We start from the raw sequence: 13,998 nt of genomic DNA on the forward strand, positions 1-13,998 counted from the left end.
AGTAGAAAAAATTGAAATACTCAGTTAAAGTAAAAGTGCCTAAAAATTTGACAATCACTGATTTTCTGTGCTCGCATTTTATCCCACAAAATTGATCCAAGACAGTAAATCCCATAACCTTACAAAATGAAATGTTTGTAAATTAAATAAGGCTTTTTTTTTTCTTTTCCAGGCCTTTCCTTTACAGCAGACAGGCACACACCTGCAACTTTAATTACCAATTCGCCAGTTAGCTAATACCAGGTGCAATCAATAAACTCAAATCACTACTTACACACCGTCTGAGTCCTCAGCAGACACAGGAGGGCTTTTCCATCACCATGGCTGGGGTCAGGGTTGAGGTGCTGTTGTTGGTTCTGACTGTGACCCTGCTACTGGTTTCAGTCCAGGGATGGGACCCGATTGACAGCACTGAACTTGAGAATTTCTATGAGTCTGGGCAGTGGGCTGCACCACAAACAGTAACTGCTACAGGTAAAGCTGCTAGCTATGACACAGCAGCTGCAGCTATGACCAGTATAGCTAGCTATTGGTGGCTAATGTTAGTGAGCTCATGTCACTGTTTTACTTTAATGGGTTTGCTGACATTACAAGTAATTTATAATTGAACTATTGGCAATAAACTGACTAAGCAATATATATATTTTTTTATCTTTTAGTAATTCTTAAGTGGATGAAATTACTTGGACTCATCACTTTTTTTTTTTTTTTTTCCTTTTTTTTTTTTTTAGCCTTCTATATATTAAGCTGGAGCTGCATGCTGTGAATTATGGAGGCAATGATTCCACACCATTGTTTAAAACTTGCAGAATTTAGTTCCTATTGACTTTCCCTTTTCTAGCACTTAATTAACTCAAACATGTAACATTTGAGTTGTTTTTTTTTTTTGTTTTGTTTTGTTTGTTAAGAAAAAGGTATGTCCCTTGCCCAAGTGTAGATGTTGGCATCCCTCTTAAATGAGGGCAATTAGGAGTGAAATGGAGAGTAATCTGCAACGAGAAAGTAGTGTTGGGAAGCTGGGTGTGTTCTGTCTTGCTGTGTTTCCATAGTTTGAAAAACGGTGAACAAAGGCTAATTGTAGCCAGAATAACCAGAGAAGGCTACCTAACCAAGAGACAGGTTTACACTTGATCAAAACTGTATTTGTAGATTGGCTTTAAAAAGACTTCTTCACAACCAGACGTGTATATTTGAGCTGTCTTTTGTTGTAATGTAGAGGTTTTCAGGCTTCTAAAATGTTTAATTCAGTCAGCCCTGAGCATATTTAACGAATAATTGGCAGTGCTGTTCACATACTGTTGCTTGCGAAAATTGCTGAAGCTTTCTGACTGCTGATGCAACAACTACCGCTCTGCCCTCAGATGACCGCAGTGAGTTCGACGCCAGTGAAGATGTAATTCCTGTGTATGAGTTTCCTGACGTCGAAGGTGCTGCCACCACTGATGGGTTCTCATCTTCTGACAATGGATTCGAATTGGAGACGGAAGACTTTGGTCCAGGAAACTGGCCCAGTAGAAATGACGGTGGATACCAGGTGGACTTTGTAGATGCCCCTCCAAGGAGCTGGGCCAGCAGCTCCAGTAAAAGTTCTTCTGAGCTGGATGTGGTTTGCGGTGATGATGACTTCCAAATTACCCTGCCGAAAGGTCCCTTAAATGAAGTAAAAGTTTTGGGTATGTATTTTCTTTTTTCTTTTTTTTTGTCATGACTGCATATAGTCAATTTTACCTTTTCCTTCTCCAGGCTCAAAGGAGGTTCTGTCCATCATGGATGCTCCAGCCTTCTGTGGCTATGATGTGAACTCTTATGAGCACACACTGACTGTACCCTTCACTGGCTGCAATGTGAAACTTGAAGCAAACTGTAAAGTAAGTGTAGTCTAACTTAAAATCATAATGATGAAACTGTCAAATCCTGTCCCCTCTTTATTATTTACTTTGGTTCAGCTCATGTCTCAGCTAAAAGTGTTCCTAAATTATGACAGACTAACAGGTACAGCCTGCAGCTGTTGTATATCGATGACTTGGGTGAGACAAAAATTGCTACCACATCTTGTGAGGCCATGACTGGACCCTCCCTTCGCTCCGGTGGCCAACCCACAGCAAAATGTTCCCCGCCAGTAACGCCATCAAAGGCACAAAGTGAGTGCAAATGGTGTGCAGCAACTTTGGTTAACATCATTCTATCTTTTCTAATCTCTAAAATTGTAATTTTCAGATTGTGCTGTAGTCACTGGGGAGCGGGTGACCTGTGGTCAGTCAGGAATGTCTTCCTCAGAATGTGAGAAGATGGGATGCTGTGTGGATCCTTCAACAAAAGCCTGCTACTATCCACTGGATGGTAAGGCTTCTGTAAAGTGAGACATGGTATCTAAAGCTTTCATTTAAACTCCTAATCAAAAACATATCTCTGGTAACCCTGCTCACTCTAGAGTGCACTGGGGATCAACACTTTGTGTTCGCCATTCGCTCCAACACTGCAAACATCAACGTGGACCCCAAAAAGCTTGTTATTCCTGGATTTCCAAACTGCAAACCAGTCATTGTTAATGACAACGTTGCCATCTTCAAGTTCAAAGTTACAGAATGTGGAGCTCGTTCTTATGTAAGTTGTCCTTGACTTTAACAATGCACTTTTTTTACACAAAGCAAGTAAAATGTTCTGATATGCAATGTTTAAATTCTGTAGCATGATCTTGGAAACAAAATTGAGAATATACTTAACCTGTACCTAAGTCAGTACATGCTGTCTAACTTGGAAACGTGACATACAAGGCTGAGAAGTTTGGCTTTTCTTGACAGACTGTTGAAAACACAAAACTCTACCTGGCTGAAGTGCAGTCTGTTGTCCAAGCTCTGAACCTCAAGTATGGCATAATCACGAGAAGTAATCCGCTGAGGTTAGTGGATAATACAGCACACCTAACTCTGTAGGCACAATGATCCCCAGTTATTTATCCTCATGTGTCTAGTGGATGGATATGGTTCTGCTGTATGCTAATAACTGTCATCAACACTTTTGTCTTTTGTAGGTTCATGGTTGAATGCCGCTACAGCGAAACCGGCGATGCTAAGCAGTCGCTGGCCACTGTTGGCTACATGGTCAAGACACCAGCTTCCACCTTGCCAACATCAGTCATCTCAAATGGCTTGTATAGTGTTGAACTGAGACTGGCTGAAGGTTGGGTTTTTTGCAACAAGTACAATGAACAATTTCTGCTCTCAACCTGTAAACTGTCATCAGTTAGCATTTGCTGCTTTTCTGTCTTACCCCAACAGATCAGACGTATTCAAAATACTTGGCCACTACTTCTCTGCCCTTGCGACTGCTCCTTGGCAAACCGGTGTATCTTGAGCTGCGCCTGAAGTCTCCAAAACCAGATGCTGTAATTCTTGTCAACTACTGCATTGCTTACCCTCGTTCAGCAAAGAATGCTCTGGTGCTTGTTTATGAAGGGTAAGCGTGGCTGTCTTGACTTTTTAATTCATGTGCATTCAAACACTGTTCCCTGTGTCCGCTCAACTCATGTTTGTCTGTGCAGGTGTGCCAACCCATATGATCCAAATGTGTCCATCCTTCAAGTGGCTGGCACACCAAAGAATCGCTACCAGAGACGCTTTGTGGTCAAGGCCTTCCAGTTTATGGATCAAAAGACAAACCAGTATCTTAATGAAGAGGTGAGTGGTGGCATTATGGGACTAAATGGTCAAAGCTAGACTGCAACAAATGGGTGCAGATTAAAATGAATATTGAACAGGATGAGGTTCCTTAAGAGGACCTTTTACACAAATTAAGAACTCTGTTACAACTTGTCTAGGAAATGTGATGCCTTTGCTCCATAACTCCTCACCCTGGGGGGTTTTCCTCATATGGTAACTTTTTCTTTTCCTTGTAGATCTATTTCATGTGCTCTGCAGAAGTTTGTAGGACAGCAGAAAAAACGTGTGCAGAACGTTGCTTTGATGGAAAGGTGAGTCTCTTAACCTTGCAAATGTCTCCCTACTTTTTTTTTTTTTTTTTTTTTTTTTTTTTTTTAAGTCTAATCATTTTTCTTTTGCTTCTAGGCACCATAAGGACTTGCAGCTGACGACTTCAGCAGATGAACTGGGGAGGAAAAAAAATGGAAAAATAAATAACATTTTATAATACAGTATACTTGTGGTTTCTCAATGTAGATGCAAGGCATAACTACTGCTGGAAATTCATCACGGGATATTAACCAGTCAGCCTGAGGCATATTTGACTTTACTGAAGACTCTCCTCCCCCCCACACACACAGTAGTTTGCATAACCATCCATTTTAAGGGCACAGACCATGTTTTGGAATCACTAGTCATTTGAGTTACTGAGGGATGCTAAATCGTTTCCCATAAGCTCTTATGTTCATACAACTGACACTGGATATCTTTGGTGTTTTAATGAGAACTGTTTTGGCACTGAAGGTGAAAAACTTTTCACAAGGTGACTAAAGTGTGTTTTCACAAGAGGAGGAAACTTTTTTTGGGGGGGGGGGATAAAGTGAAAATGTGCTATGAATTGCACCAAGACATGTTGAGTTAAATTCATGTAACATAACTATGTACAACATGAGTCTGTTTTTATGTTGGGCAACCAAGAAGGTATTCATGAAGAACTGGTGCAAAGTGGCGCCCACACACCAAACTGAAGCTTTTTGATCTGGGAAGTTTGCAATCCAAGGAAGTCAACTGTGATGCTGTTTGGGTTTGTAAGATGAGCTGTAATGTGAATTTTAAACTCTTCCATGGTATGATTACACCACTTTATATTTGTCTCAGCAAACTAATGGTATCAAATCTCCCTGAAATGTATCTGCAGAAGCCATTCAGGGGCTTTTACCTCAGAATCTGTTGCCTAATGGTATAAAAGGTATTACTTTCTAAACATTTAAATGTATGATATTACCTGCCACAAACACTTCATTTGCTACAGTCGGACAGCTAAGGGGACTATATGAATGGCCTTTCATGCTTTCAGTTTGTAGACGCACCTCTTCACAAATGGTATTTTAGATGGAGAACAAAACTATAAAATGCTTCAACCAGACTGACTTGAAAGGACAAACAAGATACTCTAAGGAACAGTAGACTTTGAGAATATAAAATGTGTATACAGCATTGCCATTTTCTGATCTTTTACACTGTAGCATGAGTTACCATTTTTCCTAATGTGTTTTATCTATTTACTTGGCTTTATCATGTTTACTTCTCATGTGTATGAGTGTCATTGTTTTACTGTTTACACTCTAACTTTATATACATAGGACCTTTGTCTGACCCAATATATACATAGTTATTTGTGTTGCAAAACCATAACCAATCATTTGTTTCAAAAGATCTTATGGTGAGGTTTATTAAGATAATTTTTGGTTGCAAAGTGTTTTAAAGGTCAAATTAATACAGTTTACAGCCAATATAAAAGCAAAAACAAAACATGACAAACAAAAAATCAAGATAAAACACCATATATAAAACTATAAAACTTTACAGAAGCAGTAACGGCAACAAAACATATTACAGCAACATTATTTGTCAGCTTACAACAGAGCACTTGTCTGTAAATATACATGTATTTGTCAGAGAGGGTCGCTCTCCTCTTCACACTGTCTCTGGACCATATGGATGAACATGACAAAGCATCTGTCGCTTACCCACAATCCATTGCGCCGTGACTACAGTCAAACTGACACTTACTTTGTGCTCACCAGTGGTTCTGAAGTCTCTACTAGTGTTTCTTTCTGCGTAGATCAGTAATAAGAACCGCTACAACTCTTTAAAACACTTGTCAGCGACATTAGGAAAGACAGGAAGTGTTTGTCAGGTGAGAGGACTCACATGTGGACGTCAGCTGTGCGGCAATAAATACGAAGTGAGTACTTATAACTGAAAATGTAGCTAGTTACAATGTCTGTTTATACGTTTCAGACATGAGCAAAGCAATATGTGTCAGGGAAATGCTAGCTCTCCTTTAGCATAGCATGAAGTTGATGTAAGCTACTTTTGGAGATATTTAGGCTAGTTAGATAGCCGGCAAGCTAATTGCACTCGATGAGCTGTCAACTAACTATCACAGCTAGCTAGCTAGATATCTGTGTGACTCCAGGCCTGTTTAAAGCTATTATTTGGTCATGTTGCAGGAGAACCTGGTTTCAGTTTAGCGTTACAATGAAAATACTGATGTGTGGCTAACCTGTAATGTTGTAAAAGGAAATTATGACGCAGCCACATTAAAATGAAACTTTAGGCTATGTCCACGATTTGGGGATTTGTCCTAATTGGGGACTCTAGTGCAGTTTCCAGTACAATAAATAGTAGATAAATCAAATGTTCAATTTCACAGAGCTTTATTGGCATGGGCAACAAATGTTTTTATTGCCAGAGCAAGTGAAAGAAACAACAACAAAGAACAAAATATAAATGTGCATTGCCAAAATAAGTATGAAATAAAAAGAGAAAAAAAATACATTAACAGAAGAAATGTTTTTTTGTCCTTGGGGATATGTATGTTTGTATGCAAATGATTACAAAAGTCGATTAAGATGAAGTAGAAAAATACAGATGTTCAGTTAAAGAGAACTGTATAGATGCCGCAGTCTTTGGAGGAGCTTGCATATATACTGTTTTTTTCAAAGAAGGGTGTTGATTATTTACTGCTGCACAATTGCATTTATTGTTTTTGTCTCAGTTGTTTATATTCATGTAAATATAGAGTCTTTCTTGATGGTATGAATGTTCAGTCCAGAGCTTATAATATATAAGTACCGCTCATGGCTGACCGAGATTTTTGAAACAGGCCTTTACCTTTACCAGGCATTGTGACACTAAATGTAGAATAGAATAAAAAAGAACAATACTTTACAGTCTACCTTTTGGATAGATAATAGGCAAAAAGGAAATGATCACAATCGTATTCAAAACATGGAATGTTAAGCCGATTACACAGGAACAAGATAAGAGCTACATTCAAAATAGCAGCGGGTACTCAGTGTTTCATAGGCGTCACACACCAGCAGAGTCATGCAATAAGATATGTGTACTGATTTGTTTTTGAAAGCTTTTGGTAAGTAAATTAGAGGCAGCAGTATTTTTACCTTCAGCATTTTGTGATGAAACTTTCTCCTTTTTTTTCTGTTTCTACTTTATATTGTCATAGTCAGCTGTGATTATACTGTTGCGAAACTATCGCAGACTCAACTTCCTGGTTTAAAATATGCTCTTGTGGCATTGAATGCATGACCGAGGGGAGCTGCAAATTCAGCCGCAGTCAGCAAGAATGCAGGAGGGCGTGGTTTTGTCCTCTCATAAGATAGCAAAGGACGTGAGGTAGGCTCTCACTCCATTCTGCCTGTTCAACCCTCAGCTCCTGTCGCTCGCAAACATGGCTCATCTCACATCCCTTTTCAAGTATGTGGACGAACACCAGGATCTGTATGTGAAGGTGAGCTCATTCTGCTTGAAGTTTTGAAATACTAGTTCATTGTAAGTGTCCTGCTATTGTGGTCAGCTAAGCATTGTCGAACTGTCTGCCTTCACCTGATCAAATCATCATTGCTAGTGTTAGTTTTGCAACTCATTCACTCAGAGTTATGGTGCGTGCCAAGTGTCAGTGACATGTTAACTGTAGTTGTTGTAAAACTTTGTAGGGACATGGTGAGCTAAGACACAGTCACTCACTCACTTTTCAAATATCAGCTTCAAAGTAATTTTGATTGTATGAAATTAAAATGTGTCTGAATTGTTCTTGTTTCGTAGCGCCTTGCAGACTGGGTGGAGGTCCAGAGTGTGTCTGCCTGGCCAGAGAAGCGTGGCGAGATCAAGAAGATGATGGAGATGGCAGCCAAGGACATTGAGAGGCTGGGGGGAACCGTGGAGTTGGTGGACATCGGCAAACAGAAGGTCAGAATGGTCATTGGTTTTTCATTGCCTTTCCTATTCAACCACCATTTTTGTAACTTGATTGTTTTTTTTATTCAACAATATTTGCCTTATTTGACCGTTGTTATTATTGTGTGCATGCAGCTTCCCTCTGGAGAAGAGATCCCCCTGCCACCTATCATCTTGGGTCGTTTGGGGTCCGACCCTGGCAAGAAGACCGTGTGCATCTACGGCCATCTTGATGTGCAGCCAGCCAACATAGATGACGGCTGGGACACAGAGCCCTTCACTCTGGTGGAGAAAGATGGTGAGAGCAGAACTGCTTCGGTTTCTGTTTGGTACAAAGTCACCCTGAGTTGATTTTAATGATGAGCTCAAAATAAAACAGCTTTACTAGCTGTTATTGAAGTATGCGGGAGTACTGTTTTGGCACGTAAAATTGATGGGATTTACGTTAAGGTTTCTGTTAAAAGACTCTGATGTAATTATAAAAAACTTCCCTTTATGCCGTTGCAAAATGACAGTATCAAATCTTACAGGAATAAATGACCAAAACAGTCCTGATGCAGTAACAGAGAGGACAGTTCAAGAAACATATAGCTAAATAATATAATGAAACTGAAAACTTGGTATCAGAATCATTTATTTAAAAGTCTTCCTTTGGTGAGCAGAGAAGTTGCTTTCATCAACTTAACTTACATGTCACATCTTGTTTAAATGCTCTTTGAGCTTTTATCAGCTTTCTTGTGATCATATCACAGTTCACTACACATTTTCAAAGTCCAACCCAGTGACTTCATGTGTTAGGGTTGAGTCGTGCTCTTAATCATGTCTTATCTGCAAACCTCACAGGTCAGCTTGGATGTGCACTGTTGTATTGAACAGGAATCAGTAATATGTTCCGCTTTATTTGGGGCTCCAGTGAAGCATTTTATTTAGTCATTGAATTATATGATGATAAATGTGTTTTTGTATAGACTTATTTTGACAGCATTCCTAAATGTGCTGTTGTGTGTCAGCACCAGTTAATCCAGTCAGCTTCCCCATCTGCTGTTGTACTTGAAAGATAAGATTTAGAATCTAACATCCTGCATGAGTGAGGCACGTTTATGGGGCTTATTCTTGATTACTTCAGTTTTTCGATACACTGTCATAAATAAGATTTTTCTTTCCTCTTTACTTTTTTCTTATTTAATTGATTTATGTGACTAATACCAGTACCCACATGGTCTCGTGTAGTTTCTGGTGATAGTCAGCTGACAGACAAGTACCACAATCACTTCCTCCTGTCTCATTCCTGTCTGTTCAGCTCTGTTCTTGCTTACTTCATGTTTTATCATTATCCCGAGTTTGACTTAAATTGCTGACAGACACCACTGACCTATCATCCACTTTTCATGATGGAAACCAAGACCAACATAGAAAAGTCCAAAAGTAGAAAAGCAGCTAATGCATCTTCCACAATTCGAATCTTCAAGTCATCATTGTCTCCAATTGACAAAAAAATTGTCTAATTTTTTGTGAATAACTTGAAAGTTGTTTCATTTAAATAAAACTTTAGGGCTTTAAACTAAAAATCTGTTTCCTTTTTGCAGGTAAGCTCTATGGAAGAGGTTCCACTGATGACAAGGGTCCCGTTTTGGCCTGGTTCAACTGCATTGAGGCCTACCAGAAGATCCAGCAGGTAATGCTCCTAAACCAACGTTTTGTCTCTAACTTAAAGTAAAGTACTTGAAGCTACAGGTGTGCTTTAGTAGTTTATCCCAAAAGTGTGAACTGTCAGTGATGGAGGACAAGACCCCAGTAATAAGAGCTGGTGAAATCACAGTCCAGTTGTAGAGCTTTTACAATGGCAAACCTACAGTATTTTAGTTTTAGTTTTGTTATGTTCTGTCCAAAAATGTGCCCAGGCTGCATCCTCATAGACTTGGCAAATTGGGTGTGGTTTAACAGTGATGGGAAACATCAACACCGGTTAGAATTTACTGACTGGAATGTTGTTTGAATGGCAAAGTGGAAATCAACAGAGGTGTGGTGATTTATTTCAGGACTTTAAAAGGTGAATGGATTGATAATAGTAGGTTACTTACATACTTTCATTTCTCTAAAGGCTAGCCTTCTGAGATGTCTTGGAAGACAACGACTCCTGTTGCTGTAGCTCTCTCCACTCTGAGTACATTTTTAGGAGATTTTGAACATAATAGACTGATGTGTAAATGTGGGGTAAAAATGTATTTAAAGTATGTGGATATTTTTATACCAGGAATATCTGGTGTGAATTCATAACACACAATGATAAATGAACAGGTAATTAACAAAAACTAACAAAGAATATTTAGATATTGTTGAGTGGATTGCAAGGAGTGATTTTCCAAGATGATTCTGCATCATTTTGAGAGATGAATTATCTCTCTGTTGAAGTACAGAGCTGATTTAGTGGAGTAGAGGCTTGTTGATCACTTTGGAGCAGTCAGCAGGATCAGTGGTCAAAGGTCTGTAGATGAAATCTGTAATCATGTTGCATGTCTTATCTAGCCATCACTTAATGATTAAACCAAGTCACGTCATATGCTTCTTGTTTTGAATCACCTGTATTCCCTGAAACAGTAGCTGACAAACTGTTGAAATATGCCCAGTAGGCTTTCCATGTCACTGATATTTAAACTTGTGCACAGTATAGCCTGGTGATAATGAATTTGGAAGTTTCAACAAAGTCACATTTTTTCCCAATCTCTCTCCACGCTGCAGGAGCTTCCCATCAACATCAAATTCTGCTTCGAGGGCATGGAGGAGTCTGGATCGGAGGGCCTGGATGAACTGGTGTTTGCTCGTAAAGACACTTTCTTAAAAGACGTTGACTATGTCTGCATCTCTGACAACTATTGGCTGGGCAAGACCAAACCCTGCATCACCTACGGACTGAGAGGAATCTGCTACTTCTTCATGGAGGTGAGGACGGGTTGTAGTGCTGTTTGATATTTATAAACTTTGAGTGTTTCAGAATACCACAGATGTACTCAGCATGTCTTGATGGATATCGGATTAACATAATTTATTTTTTACTTTAAAGGTGGAGTGCGGCTGCAAAGACCTGCACTCAGGAGTGTTTGGCGGCTCTGTCCATGAAGCCATGACCGACCTGATTGCACTTATGGGCAAGTAAAGCTGATAACTGCTTTCTGGTTGTGCTGGTAGTAAAAGTTTAATTTTTTTTACCTTCACTTACATTTTACATCAGAGTTTTAATCTGGGCTGTCTCTTCCTAAACAGGCTCCCTGGTAGACAAAAGAGGGAAGATTTTGGTTCCTGGCATGTACGATGATGTGGCCCCTCTGACAGATGAGGAGAAAAAGCTGTATGAGAATATTGAATTTGACCTGGATGAGTACTGCAAGGACGTTGGAGTTGGACAGCTGCTGCATGACAGCAAGGCAGGGAACTGATGTTTCCATCTCTCTAAAATAGAAATCTCTGGAAAGCTGCATGGTAATCCATCATCATTTAAATTGTATTGTTCTTGTCTTCCTGTAGGAACAAATCCTAATGCACCGCTGGAGATACCCATCTCTTTCTCTTCATGGGATTGAGGGAGCTTTTGCAGAAACTGGAGCCAAGACTGTGATCCCCCGCAAGGTCATTGGCAAATTCTCCATCCGCCTCGTCCCTGACATGGACCCCAAAGTTGTGGAGAAGCAGGTAGGCCATGAAATGTCTTCTCACTGATTTTTTTTTCTCACTCTGACTTTTGTTTTAAATTTAATGACTTTGCATGAGTGGTTGACTCACTCAGTCACACTTTCTTGGAAGGAATATTGCTTCTCCAACAAAAATTTACCAAGTAAGACAGAGTTACAGATTCTGAATTTGTTCAATGTTTGATCTATTCGTCATGAAGATAAATCACTGAATGATGTCGTAATCTTGTCAATAATCAGAACAATTGTGTATATATAACCCTCGACCCTTGTGAGTTTGTTAAATGCTTACCACAGCAGAAAACCAGGAATAGTAATGTATAAGAAGTTGGGAGGCACATTGAATAATGTGCATTAACAGATTTAAATACAGGTATGTTATAGAAATATTAAAAGGCTGGTAAAGCATTGCTTAAATGCAAGTTTGTGAAGGTGTGTACAAAATAATCCTTTATAATTGAGACTGAATAAGAGTGAAAAAGAAATGTTTTGTTTTAAATGACATTCAAAAATATTTTCAGCCTGTTTAATAACCGATAAATTGTGTCCCTTTTAGATGTCAAATGGTCTCACAAACTTGTTACAAATGTGCTTTGATTTTACTCATATTTTTCTCTGTCATTCGTAAAGGTTTTGGATTACCTGCAGAAGAAGTTTGCTGAACTGGGAAGCCCTAACAAACTAAATGTGAGCATGGGCCACGGAGCCAAGGCCTGGGTGTCTGACTTCAACCACCCGCACTACATGGCTGGTCGGAAGGCCATGAAGACAGGTACAGATGCAAGACTTATAGTATAATATATATGTTTTGTAAACAATATATATTTCATTCACTACTATTACCATTTGTTTTTATTTTTAAGGTATTATTGGGTAATATCTAGTTTTTGTCATGTTTTCACACCGATGCTTTTACCTCTGTTCAGTGTTAATGCACTCTTCATGCAATAAAGGAAGTTTGAGCTACTAAATACACAAAGAAACAATTGTGATTAAGCCTGTGAATTTCAGTTGTATTAATGTACATGGAGTTCTACAATGGAGGCTGAAGGAATTTTTAAGAGGTACTCGGAGCATAAATAATTTGTTCAAGCATCAATCCAGTGTTTCTGGAAAGACAAGCTACTGACGTCAAAGGTAGAAAATAGTTTCCATTCGTGTCCGTTGAAGTGAGAACAATCCATCTCTGACCTTTAAAACACAAATAAAACTTAGATCTAAATACTACAAAGGGTTGTTGGTTTAAGAGAGTTCTAATGGGTGAGGATGAAACTATGTTTGTTGTTGCAGTTGTTCCATCTCTGACCTTTAAAACACAAATAAAACCTAGATCTAAATACTACAAAGGTTGTTGGTTTAAGAGAGTTCTAATAGGTAAGGATGAAACTATTTTTGTTGTTGCAGTTGTTAATAATGCAGCGTTTTATTCGTTCAATTCGACTGTTCATCACATTTTCTCCTCCTCCTTGCTGTGCCTCAGTCTTCGGTGTGGAGCCTGACCTGACTCGCGAGGGTGGAAGCATCCCCGTCACCCTGACCTTCCAGGAGGCCACAGGACGTAACGTCATGCTGCTCCCTGTAGGATCCTCTGATGATGGAGCTCACTCCCAGAATGAGAAGATCAACAGGTACTTTTTTTTTTTTTTACTTTTCTATCTGAATCACTGGGATTGAAAGAAGAGGGGGCTTGGAAAGTTCCTTATAGGAGGTAAATAAGCATCAAAACAAACTATCAATCAATTATGAAAGCTAAAGGAAAGATTGTTTCAGGGCTTTTAAATGCTGTCTGTCAACTCCACATTTTGTTTTTAGTTACGTTGAACAGATTAAGTTTTTCTTCCCAACTGTTATTTTGAAAATGAGATGCAACCACTGGAATTCTTTATGAATAATCTACACAATGAACCACTGACTATCCTACGATTTGAAGAAGCTCATCACAGTTTCATCTTTCTATTTTCAGGTCCAACTACATTCAGGGGACCAAGATGCTCGGTGCATACTTCCACGAGGTTTCCCAGCTGGAATGAAGTGATTTCTCATCATGAAAAATGTAAAATATGTAATAACATTATACTTCATCTCACTATCTGAGACACAGCTGTATGATTTACTCTCCACGGTTAATAGTTTTATACACACTGCCTCATAATAATAAAAGCGCTTTTCTTTGTTACCATGTGTTTTCCTGTTTTATTGATGTTTTGACGTTGTTTACAAGGAACTGAAAAATGAATTTGAGCTGCAGGGTGTGAAAATTTTATATGGTGATTTTTATTATTTTGAAATAAAGTACTAATAAAATGTACAAAATTATCATTAGCAAAATGTCCTTAAAGTACCGAAAGTAAAAGTATGGTTTCTGCAGTAAAATGTCCCCTTTCACTCATTTATAAGTATAAATGACATCA

The 13,998-nt window shown here is 38.9% G+C and overlaps 2 protein-coding genes across 2 annotated transcripts; both read left to right on the top strand.

Annotated features, from left to right (window-relative positions):
• Nucleotides 1–280: 280 nt before the first annotated feature.
• LOC115578441 (zona pellucida sperm-binding protein 4-like) lies at nucleotides 281–4,153 on the top strand. The gene is made up of 12 exons (XM_030411399.1): nucleotides 281–474; nucleotides 1,362–1,673; nucleotides 1,744–1,868; nucleotides 1,985–2,141; nucleotides 2,218–2,340; nucleotides 2,432–2,604; nucleotides 2,802–2,899; nucleotides 3,032–3,180; nucleotides 3,279–3,456; nucleotides 3,542–3,677; nucleotides 3,896–3,970; nucleotides 4,065–4,153. Exons 1-12 carry the CDS (start codon nucleotides 321–323, stop codon nucleotides 4,071–4,073), a joined length of 1,689 nt encoding a protein of 562 aa, XP_030267259.1. The 5' UTR covers nucleotides 281–320; the 3' UTR covers nucleotides 4,074–4,153.
• Nucleotides 4,154–5,652: 1,499 nt separating this feature from the next.
• cndp2 (carnosine dipeptidase 2) lies at nucleotides 5,653–13,764 on the top strand. The gene is made up of 12 exons (XM_030412942.1): nucleotides 5,653–5,886; nucleotides 7,378–7,455; nucleotides 7,770–7,913; nucleotides 8,037–8,199; nucleotides 9,488–9,576; nucleotides 10,641–10,841; nucleotides 10,963–11,047; nucleotides 11,163–11,323; nucleotides 11,424–11,588; nucleotides 12,218–12,359; nucleotides 13,068–13,215; nucleotides 13,551–13,764. Exons 2-12 carry the CDS (start codon nucleotides 7,396–7,398, stop codon nucleotides 13,615–13,617), a joined length of 1,425 nt encoding a protein of 474 aa, XP_030268802.1. The 5' UTR covers nucleotides 5,653–5,886; nucleotides 7,378–7,395; the 3' UTR covers nucleotides 13,618–13,764.
• The last annotated feature ends 234 nt before the right edge of the window (nucleotides 13,765–13,998 follow it).

This window comes from Sparus aurata, chromosome 3, assembly GCF_900880675.1.
Source record: "Sparus aurata chromosome 3, fSpaAur1.1, whole genome shotgun sequence".
NCBI lineage: Eukaryota > Metazoa > Chordata > Actinopteri > Spariformes > Sparidae > Sparus > Sparus aurata.

What these genes read in the sequence shown, in the direction of transcription:
- cndp2 (XM_030412942.1), top strand. Translation starts at nt 7,396, where the DNA reads ATGGCTCATCTCACATCCCTTTTCAAGTATGTGGACGAACACCAGGAT. An exon ending in CACTCTGGTGGAGAAAGATG is followed by an intron (nt 8,200 to 9,487) that starts GTGAGAGCAGAA and finishes TCCTTTTTGCAG; the next exon opens with GTAAGCTCTATGGAAGAGGT. An exon ending in TCGGAAGGCCATGAAGACAG is followed by an intron (nt 12,360 to 13,067) that starts GTACAGATGCAA and finishes GCTGTGCCTCAG; the next exon opens with TCTTCGGTGTGGAGCCTGAC.
- LOC115578441 (XM_030411399.1), top strand. Translation starts at nt 321, where the DNA reads ATGGCTGGGGTCAGGGTTGAGGTGCTGTTGTTGGTTCTGACTGTGACC. An exon ending in AAATGAAGTAAAAGTTTTGG is followed by an intron (nt 1,674 to 1,743) that starts GTATGTATTTTC and finishes TTCCTTCTCCAG; the next exon opens with GCTCAAAGGAGGTTCTGTCC. An exon ending in AACGCCATCAAAGGCACAAA is followed by an intron (nt 2,142 to 2,217) that starts GTGAGTGCAAAT and finishes TGTAATTTTCAG; the next exon opens with ATTGTGCTGTAGTCACTGGG.